The sequence below is a fragment of the Mustela putorius genome, unplaced genomic scaffold (genome assembly GCF_011764305.1).
Source record: "Mustela putorius furo isolate JIRA1106 unplaced genomic scaffold, ASM1176430v1.1 tig00000785_pilon_pilon_pilon, whole genome shotgun sequence".
Classification (NCBI taxonomy): domain Eukaryota; kingdom Metazoa; phylum Chordata; class Mammalia; order Carnivora; family Mustelidae; genus Mustela; species Mustela putorius.
In genome coordinates, this window is record NW_025421480.1 from 5,293,104 (window position 1) to 5,307,740 (window position 14,637).

The window sequence follows — 14,637 nt, forward strand, 5'->3', positions numbered from 1 at the left end:
AAACACTGGGCTGTCTGATTCCACAGCGCATGCTCTTTGCCAGAAGGCTAAACCCTGAGTTCAAATGACACAGTGCTAAGGTGCAAACCAGAGAAGGCCTGGGTGACTCAGCCGGTTAAATGCCCAACTCTTGATCTCAGCGTAGGTCCTAATCTCAGGGTCATGAGTTGGAGCCCTGCATTGGGCTCCATGGAGCCTACTTAAAAAAAAAAAAAATCAAGTTGCCGACCAATACATGACTGCTAAATGGCTATTATACCAGTCAGTGAGAATGAGAAAACCAGTGACACAAAATTCCTGTCCATTCCAACAGAGGTCTACTGAAAGCCCTCTTTCTCTCTTCTCAATCCTTCCCCAAAGCACAAGATGCTAAATCCACAGGTTTTGTGTGTATGGCAGAAGAGCCATGATTTCTGAAAAGATAAAATTTTGCTGGTGGGAAGAAGGGAAAACACGAGAGAGAATGTTTAGATCGCCTCGATCTTCCCACAGTGAAATCTAATCATAGAAAGTGATTAGGGCCGTCCTTGTGAGGCCCGCACGTGGGGGAAGATAAAGGAGGAAGTAACACCATTTGTGATGTCGCTGATGAAGAGACGTAGGTTAACATTAGTTGCTCAACTGCCAAGTAGCATCAAAATAAACCAATGTCATTTTAAAAAGCTAATACATGAGAGACTGTGGACTCTGAAAAACAATCTGAGGGTTTTGAAGGGGCAGGGGGTGGGAGGTTGGGGGTACCAGGTGGTGGGTATTATGGAGGGCACGGATTGCATGGAGCACTGGGTGTGGTGCATAAACAATTCTGTTACGCTGAAAATAAATTTAAAAAAAATTTTGGAAAAAAAAGCTAATATATGGCTGGTTTTGATTATTTTCAGTCGACTTGTTTTTGAGATCCTTTACACCAAAAGCGTGGCCCCTCATGAGGAGCTCATTAGAAATGCAGACTCTCTGGCCCCACCCCAGACCAACTAAATCGGAATCTGCACTTTAAAAGGATTCCCAGTGGTTTGTACATACGTTAATGTTCGATTCACCACAGTTCATTCCTTCATTCACTGACCAGCGCTAACTAGGCTCACCTGTATGAGAAATAATTGTGTCCTTCATTTATGAGAATTTTACTTCTGCTTATTCACAAAACAACTGAAGAACAGCTATCTTATTTTTCAAATTCCTTGGAATTACAGAATTTGACAGTTTATCTACAAATAAAGAATACTCTTCCTCCTTGGGATTCTCTCATAGTAATTTATTTTCATGCAGTGCCTAGAGAGTAGCATTTGGAACAGTTAAATAGAGAAACTATACTATCTCTTAAATGCCAAAACTCCCCTTAGTAGGGATGAAAAAACTTGCCCAGGAAGATTTATGGAAAATGGGTAGGAATGGCCAAATTCAATGTCAAGGTTCTCAGTGGGGACCCTGTCTGATGAAGGCTGATTTGATTGCCAAACAAAAATGTTAGCTCCTAAAGGAACTGTGAGTCTGTGAGCAAAGACACCAGCCTGGTACACCAGTTCATCCATCAGAAAGAAGAATTAGCAACTGTGTAGAAATCACAAGCCATCAGCATAGGATGTGTTGAATATAATTAGCTGCTTTCTCTTGCTACGGGCAATGCCCAGGCATTTAGAAAGCAAGGTGTTGACCATTCATCCAAATTAAACTTTAACTTCAACTAATATCAAACCTGTTACGTTACAACCAATTTTGAGATACTGCACATGTTTTATATGCGTGTTGTTTGGCATTTTAGATCTTTGGATACTTCTCCTCTGAAGAAGATTCTCTTGCTTCCCAGATGGATGAAGAAAATTTGGTTTTCCTTATTTCCAGGAAACAGCGAGTTATAATTTCAGGTGATATTTTTAATTTCCTTTCCAAATGAATATGGGTTTTAACATTTTCTCAAAAAAAATTGGGAGCTGAAGACAGAAATTACCCCTGCAGTTGAAAATAGCCCATGTTGGGGGGAGCCAAAGGAGAGGTAGTGGTGGTAGCTTGGAACAGGACAGTGTTCTTAACCTTCCTTTCATTAGTTTGTCATTTTACTGTTTTCTTGTTTGTTTCAGTATAAGGGTTCCTAAGGAGTCTTTTAGACATTTTTTCCCTGATTGCACCCCCTGCACTCCTCCCCAACTCCGTAACACTTTAATATGTCGGATGTACGATGTATCTGTTTACGTAAGTTTGTGTATCTGTGCTTTATACACAAAAAGAGCAAGACTCATTTACGTCCCCCAAGAACCAGTCTTCACCCCCTTGAGGACTTTCTTTTGTCTTTTGAGAATACATGGATTAGGCTGATCACACTGGAGTATGAGATCTGTCCATTTGCTTTTCGAAGAGCTTACAATTATGAAAACTGATCACGCTGGATCACGCTGATCACGTTCAGCACATAGGCAAAAAACCAACCAAACAAACAAAAAACCATGAAGGAATCAGGTTTTTTTTTTTTTCCAAGACATTCAAAAACAAACAAAAAAATCCTTAATAACAACATTAAGGTGGTTTTATTCTCTTATGCCCCAAAGCCTGAGATCATATTAGGCTTTTACTCTGTGTAAATCATGATTGTGACTGTTCAAAGAAAGGATTCCTGAGAGATGTGGAAATCTCAAAATGGAATGATTCCAAAAGATGTTTGCAAAACTTGTTCTCTGCAAAATATGTGGCAGGAACATGAGTATATATATACATTTTCTCTAGGATTCATGCACCACATTGATTTGGAAAGTGTCATAAATTCAGATTAGTATCTCCAGGGCTGATGATAAAGCAATAAGATGTCCACTGACAGATGAATGGATAAAGAAGATGTGGTTCATATCTACGATGGAATATTACTCAGCCATCAAAAAGGATGAATACTTATCATTGATATTGACTTGGATGGAACTGGAGGGCATTTTGCTGAGTGAAATAAGTCAGTCAGAGAAAGACAATTATATGGTTTCACTCATATGTGGAATATATAAAACAACGCAGAAGATCATAAGGGAAGGGAGGGAAAATGGAAAGGAAGGAACTCAGGGAGACAAACCATGAGAGACTCAACTCTAGGAAACAAATTGAGGGAAGGTGGGTGATGGGCATGAAGGAGAGCACATGAGGTGATGGGCACTGGGTGTTCCATGCAACTGAGGAATTATTGAACTCTACATCTGAAACTAATGAGGTACTGTATGCTGGCTAATTGAGTTTAAATACAAAAATTAGTGCTAAGAAAAGCAACAGGTGCTGAGTTTTATGGTTTCATCTGCTTTTTCAGCAAAAAAGTAAAAAGTTTCTTTGCTTACTCTTTTCTTTTAAACACGGACCTAACAAATGAGTTTCAGGATCTTGACTGCTGGGAATTGAAATGCATATTATGTTGTTGGCAGGTAGTAGAAGACGGGATGTGATTAAATGCATTGTCAAGGTCCCTCAGCTGGATTTACTAATCACAGCTTCTCAGAAAGGATTGATAACAGTCTTTAACAGCCAGGTAATTTGACAGCTCCCCCCTCCCCCCTCGTCACTTCCTCCTCCCATTCACGTGTTCCTTTGTTCGTTCCCTCCTTCTCGGTCGTCTATGCACTGTGCATACTTACCAGCTGCAACAGCAAACATAAACATATTTCAGAGTGATTCCAAAAAAATAAAGACAGATGTTGCTAAAAAGAGAGGATTGCGGAGCCCTGGAGCAATTTTTGAGATTTTGGTAACTGCATTTGGCAGTGTTCCTCAGGGAGTTTTTTTGTTTTTGTTTTTGTTTTTAATAGTTATTTGTTTAAGAGAGAGACAGAGCACGAATGGGAGGGTCAGAGGGGCAGGGAGAGAGAATCTCAAGCCGACTCTGTGCTGAGCATGAACCCAGACACAGAGCTCTATCCTAAACCCTGAGATCATGACCTGAGCTGAAAGCAAGAGTTGGAAGCTTTAACGGACTGAGCCACCCAAGCGTTCCTCAAGGAGTCTCACCAAACCATGTGGCATCAGCATAATTATAGGATGATCCTGGATAATTTCTCGGATAAAAATCAGAAAAACTCATGAGACAAGTGATTTTGTCAGAATCCTAACAAGTATAGAGGGTCCCAACAAGAACCTTGGACTTGGGGTTAAAAGGTGGTTCACATTCTGGCTCCTATGTTTTACCAGCTAGGCTGTTAAATAGGGAACTTTATGAGGCAACTTATTATGCCTCTTCTCCCATTTATGAAATGACACCAGAACCGGTCCTCTCTCCCTCAGCGGGCTGCAGTGAAGATGAATGACACAATGAACGCAGAAGCATTATATAAACGATAGATTCCCATGTCCGCGTAGCGCATAACTATTACTGTCCCTTCTAAATTCGTAAGTTTTGGGCTTCCACTTCCAAACCATGAGAGATTGTATTGGAATGTGTAATGATATAGACCACCCAGTATTTCACTATGAAAATAAAAGGGAATATCAAAAAATAAATATCAAAGCCAATAATTCCAGTGATGGGTTCATTTCCAACTAGAGATAAGCATTATACAAATAAACTATATTTAAAATGATCATCAAATGATTACAGTTTCAGGGCGCCTGGGTGGCTCAATGGGTTGGGCCACTGCCTTCGGCTCGGGTCATGATCTCAGGGTCCTGGGATCTAGTCCCGCATCGGGCTCGCTGCTCAGCGGGGAGCCTGCTTCCCTCTCTCTCTCTCTCTGCCTGCCTCTCCATCTACTTGTGATTTCTCTCTGTCAAATAAATAAATAAATAAAATCTTTAAAAAAAAAAAAAATGATTACAGTTTCAGCAGTAATGTTTAGTCCTTCAGGGATCAGGCTTCCTGGGCCCTGAGGAGGGGCGGTAGAAGGTTTCTGGTGTGGACATGGAGCTTGGCGTCCCTGCCCAGCTCGGGCACTCGCCAGCTGTGTGTGTGTTACCTATGCATCTCCATGCCCTGGATCCTTCATTCAGAACCGAGGCAGCTGCGCTGCTGGAATTAATGCACACAGACCTAGCATCACTAGCATCACTAGCATTACCTAGCATCACTGTGAGCACTCAGGAGATGGTGGTGGTTGCAGTCACGGACAAACGGTGTGAACACAGAACTGCGTGGCCTCATCTAAACGTGAGCACTTTTCCTCGCTCTCCTTCCTCCTTGGTGCCTTACTTCCCTTCTCATTTTCTTACTTTCATTTCCTCAAAGATAGACCAAAGACGGAGTGTAAAGAAGAACACGAGAAGAAAAATAATGATCTTCCTGATGACGTAGCTCAGGATTATGTGAAATAAGTGAGGGGGCCTTTTCATATTCCACAGACCTCTCTCTCACACGTGCACGCACACACACTCATTCACCCATGCTTAGAGGTGCGTACGTGTATATTCACAAACACATCTGTGTCTTATAAAAACCATGCGGTTGGAGAGAAAAAAAAAAAAAACGCTTAAAAATTACTTGAAGATTTGATACACCAGGGGTGCCTGGGTGGCTCAGTGGGTTAAAGCTTCTGCCTTCGGCTCAGGTCATGATCTCAGGGTCCTGGGATCAAGCCCCGCATTGGGCTCTCTGCTCAGCGGGGAGCCTGCTTCCTCCTCTATCTCTGCCTGCCTCTCTGCCTATTTGTGATCTCTGTCTGTCAAATAAATAAAGTCTTTTTTAAAAAAAGATTTGATATACCAGGAATAAACAGCATTTTGAAAGTTGTGTGTCTTACATATAGGATGACACATTCTGTGAAAAGCTAATGTTAAGGTAGGTCACAGGAAAAATTTATTAAAAGGTAGTCATGAACAACACAAAATATAATAGGTTAATCCATAATTTAGGTTCTCTGTAAAGTACAGTACACACAGTTAAGAATTTTCATGGTGTTCTCTAGAGGGTTTGGTGATAGACACTCTAAATGTCATTAGCAAAAATTCTTCCCAAAAAGGCTAGGTTTTCAAAATTCAGAAGATATCCATCAGGATTATGTAACTTTTAAGGATGGTAAAAGAAACTGAAGCATGTGCTTTCCACTAAGGATGGAAATACAGAAGTAGGAGAGGGAAATCACAGGAGTTCTGTTCTGGGCTCACCAGTTTCCTGAGGGCACTTAATATTTCCTGTCTGGAAAAACGTCCCTGGATGGAAAAGCGTCTTTGAACTCTTCAGATGAAGGACAGTCTGAGATGGCCACGACTAACAGTTTTAGGGATCTAATTTACGTTTCCCTCTTTTCACGCAATCTATTCCTTCTGGGCAGCCATTTTCTGTACTTTTCCCAAGACCACATGACCATGCAAAAGAAACTAGGTCATTCATAGACTTCAAATACTGACCTTGACCTTGGAAGCAATTAGCATGCCCTAAGGGGAGAAGAGGCTGCTCAGGTACTTTACAGGCCTGCGTGGAGTAAATCTTATCTTCTCTACCTGCACGTACCCAGGCGTGAGATTCATGCAGTAGATAATTTATCCAGTAAAAGAGAGAAGCCCACTGGGTAGAATATTCTTGCATGTCTCAGGGACCTAAGAGAGAACTTCCAAATGAAGCTGTGTTTTTCCCTGTGCGCACCAAGCTGTATTCATGCTGACCTAGTTCGCTTCCTTTCAGACCACTCTTGCCATTGCTATCAGTATTATTTTGTATTCCCCCTTTTGATATCCTATGTTGCTCTGAAAACTAAAGAATTTGAGACAGTTTGCAAACAGGGAAAAATCATTAGTACAGTGTAATCTAAGAGCAGTTATCAGACTTAAAGGCAAGCCACAGAAGCACTAACTATAGGGCGCTTGGGTGGCTCAGTGGGTTAAGCATCTGCCTTCTGCTCAGGTCATGATCCCAAAGTCCTGGGATCGAGCCTTGGGTCTGGCTCCCCACGGAGTGGGGACCCTGCTTCTCCCTCTTCCCCCAGCTCCTGTTCTCTCTCACCATCTCTGTCTCTCTCTTTCAAATAAATAAATAAAATCTTCAAAAAAGAAAAAAAAGGAAGCACCAACCGTGTCCAAAGCCAGCAGTGAATCATTCCACAGAGCCAGGTTTTTGAGGGAAAAGAGAAAAGGAGGAAACTCACAGAAGGTAGAAATGACAAGTAAGATTAAACCGTGGAGATAAAATGTTCTTTTAGAGCCAACTTTCTCCATTTTTATTATAGTGCCAGCGAGCTTTCATTCTTCTCCTCCTTTTTTTATAGATGAGAGTCCAGACCAGCACCAGTGTTACGGTAAGTACATGTTATAAACTCCTCGTGAAGTCCGCTTTCAGAATGTGCTAACGGTTCCTCCATTACGAGCCACAATCTCGATGCAGGTCGAATAGGCTCTAAGAATAAGATGTCTTCATACTGTGAGTCTGTGACTTGGATCCGCACTAAACCTTGAGCAGCAGCAGAGGACCCTCACCTCGCTTGCTGAGGTTAAATTTATTTCAGAGAAGCGCTTGGAGACGGGACTCCCTGGAAGCTTCCATTTAAAAGTCTCCCTCAGGTTTTCCTGAGCTCCCCCTACTGAGGAACTAAAAAAACAAACAAACCCAACACTCTCCAAGTTGTGAGAACTACAAGGAAATGGCCAAGGGAAATAACTTGAAAACACTGTAAACTTGGAAATTGCAGAAAATATTTGAGTCCGATTTGGTAATTTACTTAATTCATATCGCTACCCAGAGAAGTGAACTTGCATTTGTAAAGCTGTGACAGGTTGCTCTCAGAGTCCCACCATGGCTTTGTGAGAGGTGTGGGGACACGCCTCCCTTTTCGCCCTGCTTATAGGCACTGAAGGCCCGGAACCACCCAGGACAGCACCAGGCCACCTGGCAGATGAGTCTGCCTCCTCTCTAAGCCTCGGAGCCTTTGCTTCTAAGGCTGAAACAAAGGTTAGAATTCTTAACGTAGGTCTGAAATGCGTGCAGCAGTGTCGGGTGCTCAGTAGGCCCTCGTAAACGGGGACTGTGGCTCTGGCCTTGTTGTGTGTCGTTGACATGACCGATCCCACCCGTGCCAGCTTGGTGACTTCAGGCAAAGCAAAACAGACTCAGCGGGCTCAACTCGGTTATTGACCTGGTGATCACTAAGGTCTTTTCTAGCCAAAAATTGTGTGTGTGGGGACAGGGCCAGAGAAGCGGCTTAATCTGGCCTCCCCCACGGCCCCGTGGAGAGGTGTTCTCCCGACAGTGAAGAGTGCACAAACATGCCTGCTCTGCTGGTGTCTCTTTGCCTCCAGGGAGCTGTGACAGGCATGAGCTCGTTCCTCACTCTCCAGCTGACCGTGCTGAGAAACTCAAGGGAAGTGTCAAAGGGCGAAAGATGAGAGCCTCTTCTCCAGACATCGGAGAAGAGACATTGCAAGGCTCCCCTGCAAGGAGATATAACTGACCTACTCTTTAGTAAGTAACCATGACCTTGGATAGACCAAAACCCGCCTCTCCCAATTCTGTTTTTTTCCCTCAGGACACCTCCTGGATCACAGGATGTGATTACCTCTCACAGCTGAAAAGAATCGTCGCCACTACAGAAAGGACCATCATTGTCTGGGATTATAAAGCTCAAGGCAGTGGCCAGGTACGGTGCCAAGAGGAACCCTCCAAGTACCGAGTTTCCTCTTCCAGCCCTCGAGGATGTGAGCAGTCCGCTTCCTCTGCCCAGTGTCAGTTCCTCATCTGTAAAATGAGGGGGTTAACTAATCCAGTCCTTGATTAAACAAGTTCAGCGTTACTATTCTGTGAGGCTCATTAAAAAGGAGCACTCTTTCCATTTAGTGCCTGTTTAATTTGGTGAAACTTGTTTTGTTTTTGAGAGAGAGCGAGAATTTCTTCCTTCTCTCATACCCTTCTCTGAATCCAGGTATTAACTCTTTGATTATGTTATCAAGTTCAGAGACTTTCCCTCCAGTTCAGCTTCATTTCCTAAGAAAATTACTAAAAATCAAATGACTCATTCTGGCAAAATATCTAATGGGGCAGATGCCAGTGTTGTTCCTTCAGTGCCTGACCTGTAACCACTAAAGTAATTTGCAGTATTTCCTGAGCACTCGCAGACGTATAGAAGCCATGAACAGGTTCCCTGCACTCAAGCAAAACTCAGTCTTGAAAGATGTCATGAAAAGACATAAAATATAACATAATGGTATAGCAAACTATACAGTAACAACAAACAACAACAACAACAAAAAAACCAAGGGCACCAGGAGTTCATGGAGAGGCAAGATTATACAAAAATGCCCTCAGGAAGTGGCTGACTTCGAAGGACGAAGGACGAAAGACGAGGAGGATTAAGAAGTAATTAGCCTTCCTCCGTGCCCTGCTTGTCCCTAGGCTCAGTGAAAAACCAAACTTGTCATTCCTGTCCCCACTGTTGCACCCAGCGAATGATGCCAGCATGACTTGAAGAAGGCAGATTGTTGCCTCGCGTCCTTTGTTACGGGATGTGTCGCCAGCTCCTGGCTGCAGCCTCTTCTCTGCCCAGCTCCCTCCAGTTTTCAGTCTCGCTTCTCAGCCCCATGGAAGCCTCCATGGAAGCCTCCGGTTCCTCGAGGCCGTCCTCTTCCCTCTCCGTCCCCCTCCTCCCCCTCCTGTGCCTGCCTGCCTGCACCAGCTGGGCAGATCATCTGCGCCGAAGCCATCCCCACCTCCCACTCTCCGAAATCCTTTCAAACTCCAGTCCTGGTGAGATGTGACAGCCTGTTTCTTCGCCCTCACGGAGGCTCAGCCCTCCTGGAGAAAAAAGCCACGAAGCCACCACCGTTCGCATCACTGTAAATTCAGGGTCTGCAGTGAATCCTCATCGGAGGATTCACTGGCTTCTGTCAACTCTTTCTTGGCCTTGCCAAGTCACTTTCCCATCCCTGGCAATACTGCAAAAGGGCGAGACTGCCCTCAGGCTCTCTCCCTCTCAGCAGATGTACTCGTCCCTACTTTCCTGAGAAATTGGAGTCTACGAGGCCTGTCCTCTTCCAAATCCGGGCTCTCCCACCCACAGCTTCAGTGAGGACCCCTACTTCCTTTCCTCCTTCCTCTCTCTGGAGGCAAAACACCCTTGCATCGGCCACTCCCATTGCCTCCTGCCTCATGCAGGGCCAAGCTCTTACCTTTTTATTTTTTTGACCTTCATCTGTCCTTCTGGGCTCCTCATGTCAGTCGCTTCTGAATCTTTCTCTGGACCAGTTCATGCCAGATCAAAGGTCACCGTCCCGGACCCGGGGACCTACAGCGGCCTCTCCAGTCACTCGTTATCATAGCACCCTTGTTTATTTCCCCAGAGCACTTCCCACGATCCGAATGAAATGTTGTTTTTATACCTGCATCCCTGCCCTGGATTGGTGGTTCCGCCACGTCAGAAACTGGTATTCTTTATCAGCATATGCCCCATGCCTAGAACAGCTCTTGGCTCATCGTAGGTGCTCTGTGATTACTTGTTGAGTGACTGAATGATGCTCTAAATATGTTCAAATCTCACTCATCCTAGAGGAAACAAAACAAAACAAAATTTTCTTTAAAGATTTTATTTATGTATTTGAGAGAGAGATAGAGCACAAGCAGGCAGAGAGGCAGGCACAGGGAGACGGAAAAGCAGGCTTCCTGCTAAGCAGGGAGCCTGACATGGGACTCGATCCCAGGACCCTGGGACCATGACCTGAGCTGAAGACAGACACTTAACCGACTGAGCCACCCAGGTGCCCCAAAACAAAAAAAAATTTAAATACTGTTTTCTTCTATCTTAGGTAGAGACTGATTTCTGGGACAGCCCTGGCTGTACAGCTTAGTGAACCCAGCACAACAGCCTAGAGGCAGCTTGATAGATGCTTGCTGAATATTTCTGGACAAACTTGGATGTTAGGATATGTGTTTCCTGATAACTTCTTATGACATAATTGGGGTATTAATACTTGATTTTCCTATTTTCCCATACAGTTTTATGTCAGCAGTCTTATAACAGCCAAACCTTCTTAGGCTTCCCATTAGTATTGCCTTACAAATCCAAGAGAGGGACATTCATAGCAACCAAATAGAAAATCTCATTAAAGTATTGAGCCCAAGGTACCTCACCTTTTTCCCAAAAAGTACCCAAAGCACGCAATGTTGGGCTCACAGTGAATGTTCATTAACTTTTACTTGCTTAACTTTTTTTCTTTTTTCAAATTTCTTTAACACAATGTGAATATCTAAAATTAAAAATATCAGAAAATAAGACTTTCATCATATCATAGGCAGTGATTACTATGTGGACATTTAGAGCAATGTAATAACTCACTGAAAGCATCCTTCTGCTTCTAGGAAAGCTATTTTGTCATAAAGCCTATGGATCACTGCCTTCTTTGTGTGTGTGTCGTGTCTCTGCCCAACCAGCTCTGCAGAGACGATATCCTCTTGGGGGATGATGGTGGTTTCGTGAACAAATTCACAATAAACAGTGATGACTTTGGACTAAAGCAGGCAAAATCCAAGAAAAAACTACAAAGCCAAGTCTTAGACTCAAAGAACTTTAAAAGGTAAGGGTATCACATGGGCAGTTGAATTTTTCTAATATAGACAGTGTTCAAGTATTTGTATAGAGAATGCAGTGTACCAGGCCCTATGGTAGAGATCTGAAATACAAAGCCGAACTAGAAACACTTCTTACCTCAAGGAACTTCCAGCATAACTGGGAAGAGAGAGAGGAAAATTAGCCACTGGAATTCCAATTGTAAATGTTATTGACAAAGTCTATAGGTATTTGAGTGAATTAAAGTGTGTAAATTAAATGAAAAAAGTTAAATAATGAAAAAACTGTAAAAAATATATATGACTATTTGCTAGCACTTGTATGGAAAGAGATCCTCAATGTAAAAGCAATAGATACAGAATTCAAAGAAAAAAATTGGGTAGATGTGGGAAAAAAATAAAAATTTCTGGACATCAGAAGATAACATTTTAAAAGTAAATAACAAACTGAAGGGGCACCTGGGTGGCTCAGTCAGTTAAGCGTCTGACTTAATTTTGGCTCAGGTGATGATCTCACAGTCCTGGTATCGAGCCCCACGTAAGGTTCCATGCCCAGCAAGGAGTCTGCCTGAGGACTCTCTCTCTCCCTCTGCCCTTCCCCCCACTCACAATCTCTCTTTCTCTTTCTCTCTCTCTAAAATAAATAAATCTTTAAAAAATAAATAAAAACTGTGATAAATATACTAAATATGAGAAACAATGGGTTGATACTCTTTAATAGTTTTAGCAGTTCAATTAGAAAATAATCATTCCCATGGGGCGCCTGGGTGGCTCAGTGGGTTAAGCCGCTGCCTTCGGCTCAGGTCATGATCTCAGGGTCCTGGGATCAAGTCCCGCATTGGGCTCTCTGCTCAGCAGGGAGCCTGCTTCCTTCTCTCTCTCTCTCTCTCTCTGCCTGCCTCTCAGTGTACTTGTAATTTCTCTCTGTCAAATAAATAAATAAAATCTTTAAAAAAAAAAAAAAAGAAAATAATCATTCCCCAAGAAAAATGGGCAAAGACTGTGAACAGATAATTTATGCACAGACACACATAGTGCAAAGAGTCAATAAACATTTCAATGTGATCATCAGGCAAAAATGCTAACAATTATCTCCAAATGATGGGATTCTAGGTGATTTTTTGTTGTCTTTATAATGGACTGTCTTTTACATTTTTACAGTAAATATATATTACTTTTATTAGCAGAGGAACAAAGAAGTATTCTTAAAGAATTACAACTTAAAATTGGGTAAAATTTCTCATTTCTAACAATGAAAATGGGGTAGGGTTTGAAAATGGGGTAGATTCTGTAAATGGGCAGTCTCACCGACTATCAGTGGTGGAAGTTTGAGCTTGATCCCTTTCAGGAGAGAGATCTGGGAGATGCATCGATGTCTTACTAAACCTTTCTACATTAGGACCCAGGATCCCCATGCGTTTAAAAATATAAGTATCGTTATCACAGCATTGTTTCTAATAGTAAAGTCACTAGTGTCCAACAAGGGAGGAATAATTAATTTAAATGATTAATCATTTAGGTAAATAATTCAGATATTATATACATCTATAAAAAATATAGTTTCCACAAATATGTTTACATATTTTGTAAATATGTCCATATAAATATAATACATTTATATGTGAAATATATTTTTTTGTCAGACACCTTTTTTGGTTGGATATTTAAAATACCAAGAGTGGGGGCATCTGGGAGGCTCTGTGGGTTAAGCCTCTGCCTTCGACTCAGGTCATGATCGCAGGGTCCTGGAGTTGAGCCCCACATCAGGCTCTCTGCTCAGTGGAAAGCCTGCTTCTCCCTCTCCCTCTGCCTGACGCTCTGCCTGCTTATACTCTCTTTCTGTCAAATAAATTAAAAAAAAAAAAAAGGCCTTTAAGTACCAAAGGCATTCAGTAAATCATAGTATAAGCATATTAGGGAATGCCATGCACTCTCATTTAATAATGTTTTGAAATATATATTTAATAACAAGGAGAATATTCATGATATAATATTAAGTAAAAACATTTAACTATTCTATGTACCTCGTATACCCTATTAAGCACTTCATTCCAGTTATGACAGGCTCTTTTTTTTTTTTAAAGATTTTATTTATTTATCAGAGGGGGGCGCGGAGAGAGCGAGCACAGGCAGACAGAATGGCAGGCAGAGGCAGAGGGAGAAGCAGGCTCCCCACCGAGCAAGGAGCCCGATGTGGGACTCAATCCCAGGACGCCGGGATCATGACCTGAGCCAAAGGCAGCTGCTTAACCAACTGAGCCACCCAGGCATCCCATATGACAGGCTCTTGAATAGAAGCTGAGACATGAATTTTCTTTCTGAGATTTTTGTCACCCGTCAGAAAATTCCATGGCCTCTTTCCCATTCCTGTTTCCATTAGCTGGATATGTTCGAAATGAGATGGGGCCTCTGAGGAATCTGAGGAATCTGGGTACAGCTAAATGAATGCTAATTTGCATTGGTTCTTTTGGGTGATTATTTACATGTAGATGATTTAATCATATAGAGATCTTCACGTACATGATTCAAATTATTCAAGACTGAGGAGGGGAGGCGTGTTCTTACAACAACAGATTCTCAAACTAACAAAATGAGAAGTATTAAGGCCAAAGGGGTAATTAAACTCTGGAGCTATCATTAATGTTTTCCTGCAGTAGATATTCACATAATTCATTCATTTTAAATGGGTGGGGGTAAGGGCATGGGTAGAAAACACCGGTATGCAAAATGTCGTACAAATTAAAGAAGAAAGTAGCCAGCACCAGAGTCCAAATTAAACACAGTCTGGCATGGAAGAAGAAATCTCTCTACTCTGTTTAATCCCATATTGTTGAACGTTCCCGCCTTGAGTTCTAAACACTTCTACACCTCAACGCGAATCTCAGGAACTTGGGAACAAGAATTTTACCTTAGTCATCCTTATGTCCTTTTACCTGGGATACAGTAGGCAGTCAATAAGCGTTGCGAATGAGGAAACAAGTATACCGTAAAACATGAGTAAATATAACAACAGGAAGATGGTTTCCTCCCGGTTAAGACAAGAATTCTACCATAAAAGTTTTGACCCCTAATACTAAGCCTGTCACTGAAATGTCCTGTGCACCGATGAGCAAGGCTTTGGAGCCAGGAAGACAACTGTCCCAGCCTCAGCTTCAGTAGAAACACGGACTACCGGGGACTACAAATTTCCCCAGCTTTCT

At 42.5% G+C, this 14,637-nt stretch overlaps 1 protein-coding gene across 3 annotated transcripts in view; it reads left to right on the plus strand.

Moving 5' to 3' along the window:
- Nucleotides 1-14,637, plus strand: part of WDR64 (WD repeat domain 64) — a 140,455-nt gene that overhangs the window by 22,565 nt on the left and 103,253 nt on the right. For 2 of the 3 annotated variants that reach the window (XM_004756758.3, XM_004756761.3), the window contains 5 exons: nucleotides 1,763-1,865; nucleotides 3,393-3,496; nucleotides 7,155-7,184; nucleotides 8,409-8,519; nucleotides 11,231-11,445. In XM_004756758.3, the coding sequence (XP_004756815.1) occupies nucleotides 1,763-1,865; nucleotides 3,393-3,496; nucleotides 7,155-7,184; nucleotides 8,409-8,519; nucleotides 11,231-11,445 (563 nt within the window). The remainder of the gene's footprint in view (nucleotides 1-1,762; nucleotides 1,866-3,392; nucleotides 3,497-7,154; nucleotides 7,185-8,408; nucleotides 8,520-11,230; nucleotides 11,446-14,637) is intronic. The other variant, XM_004756760.3, reaches the window with a different exon arrangement.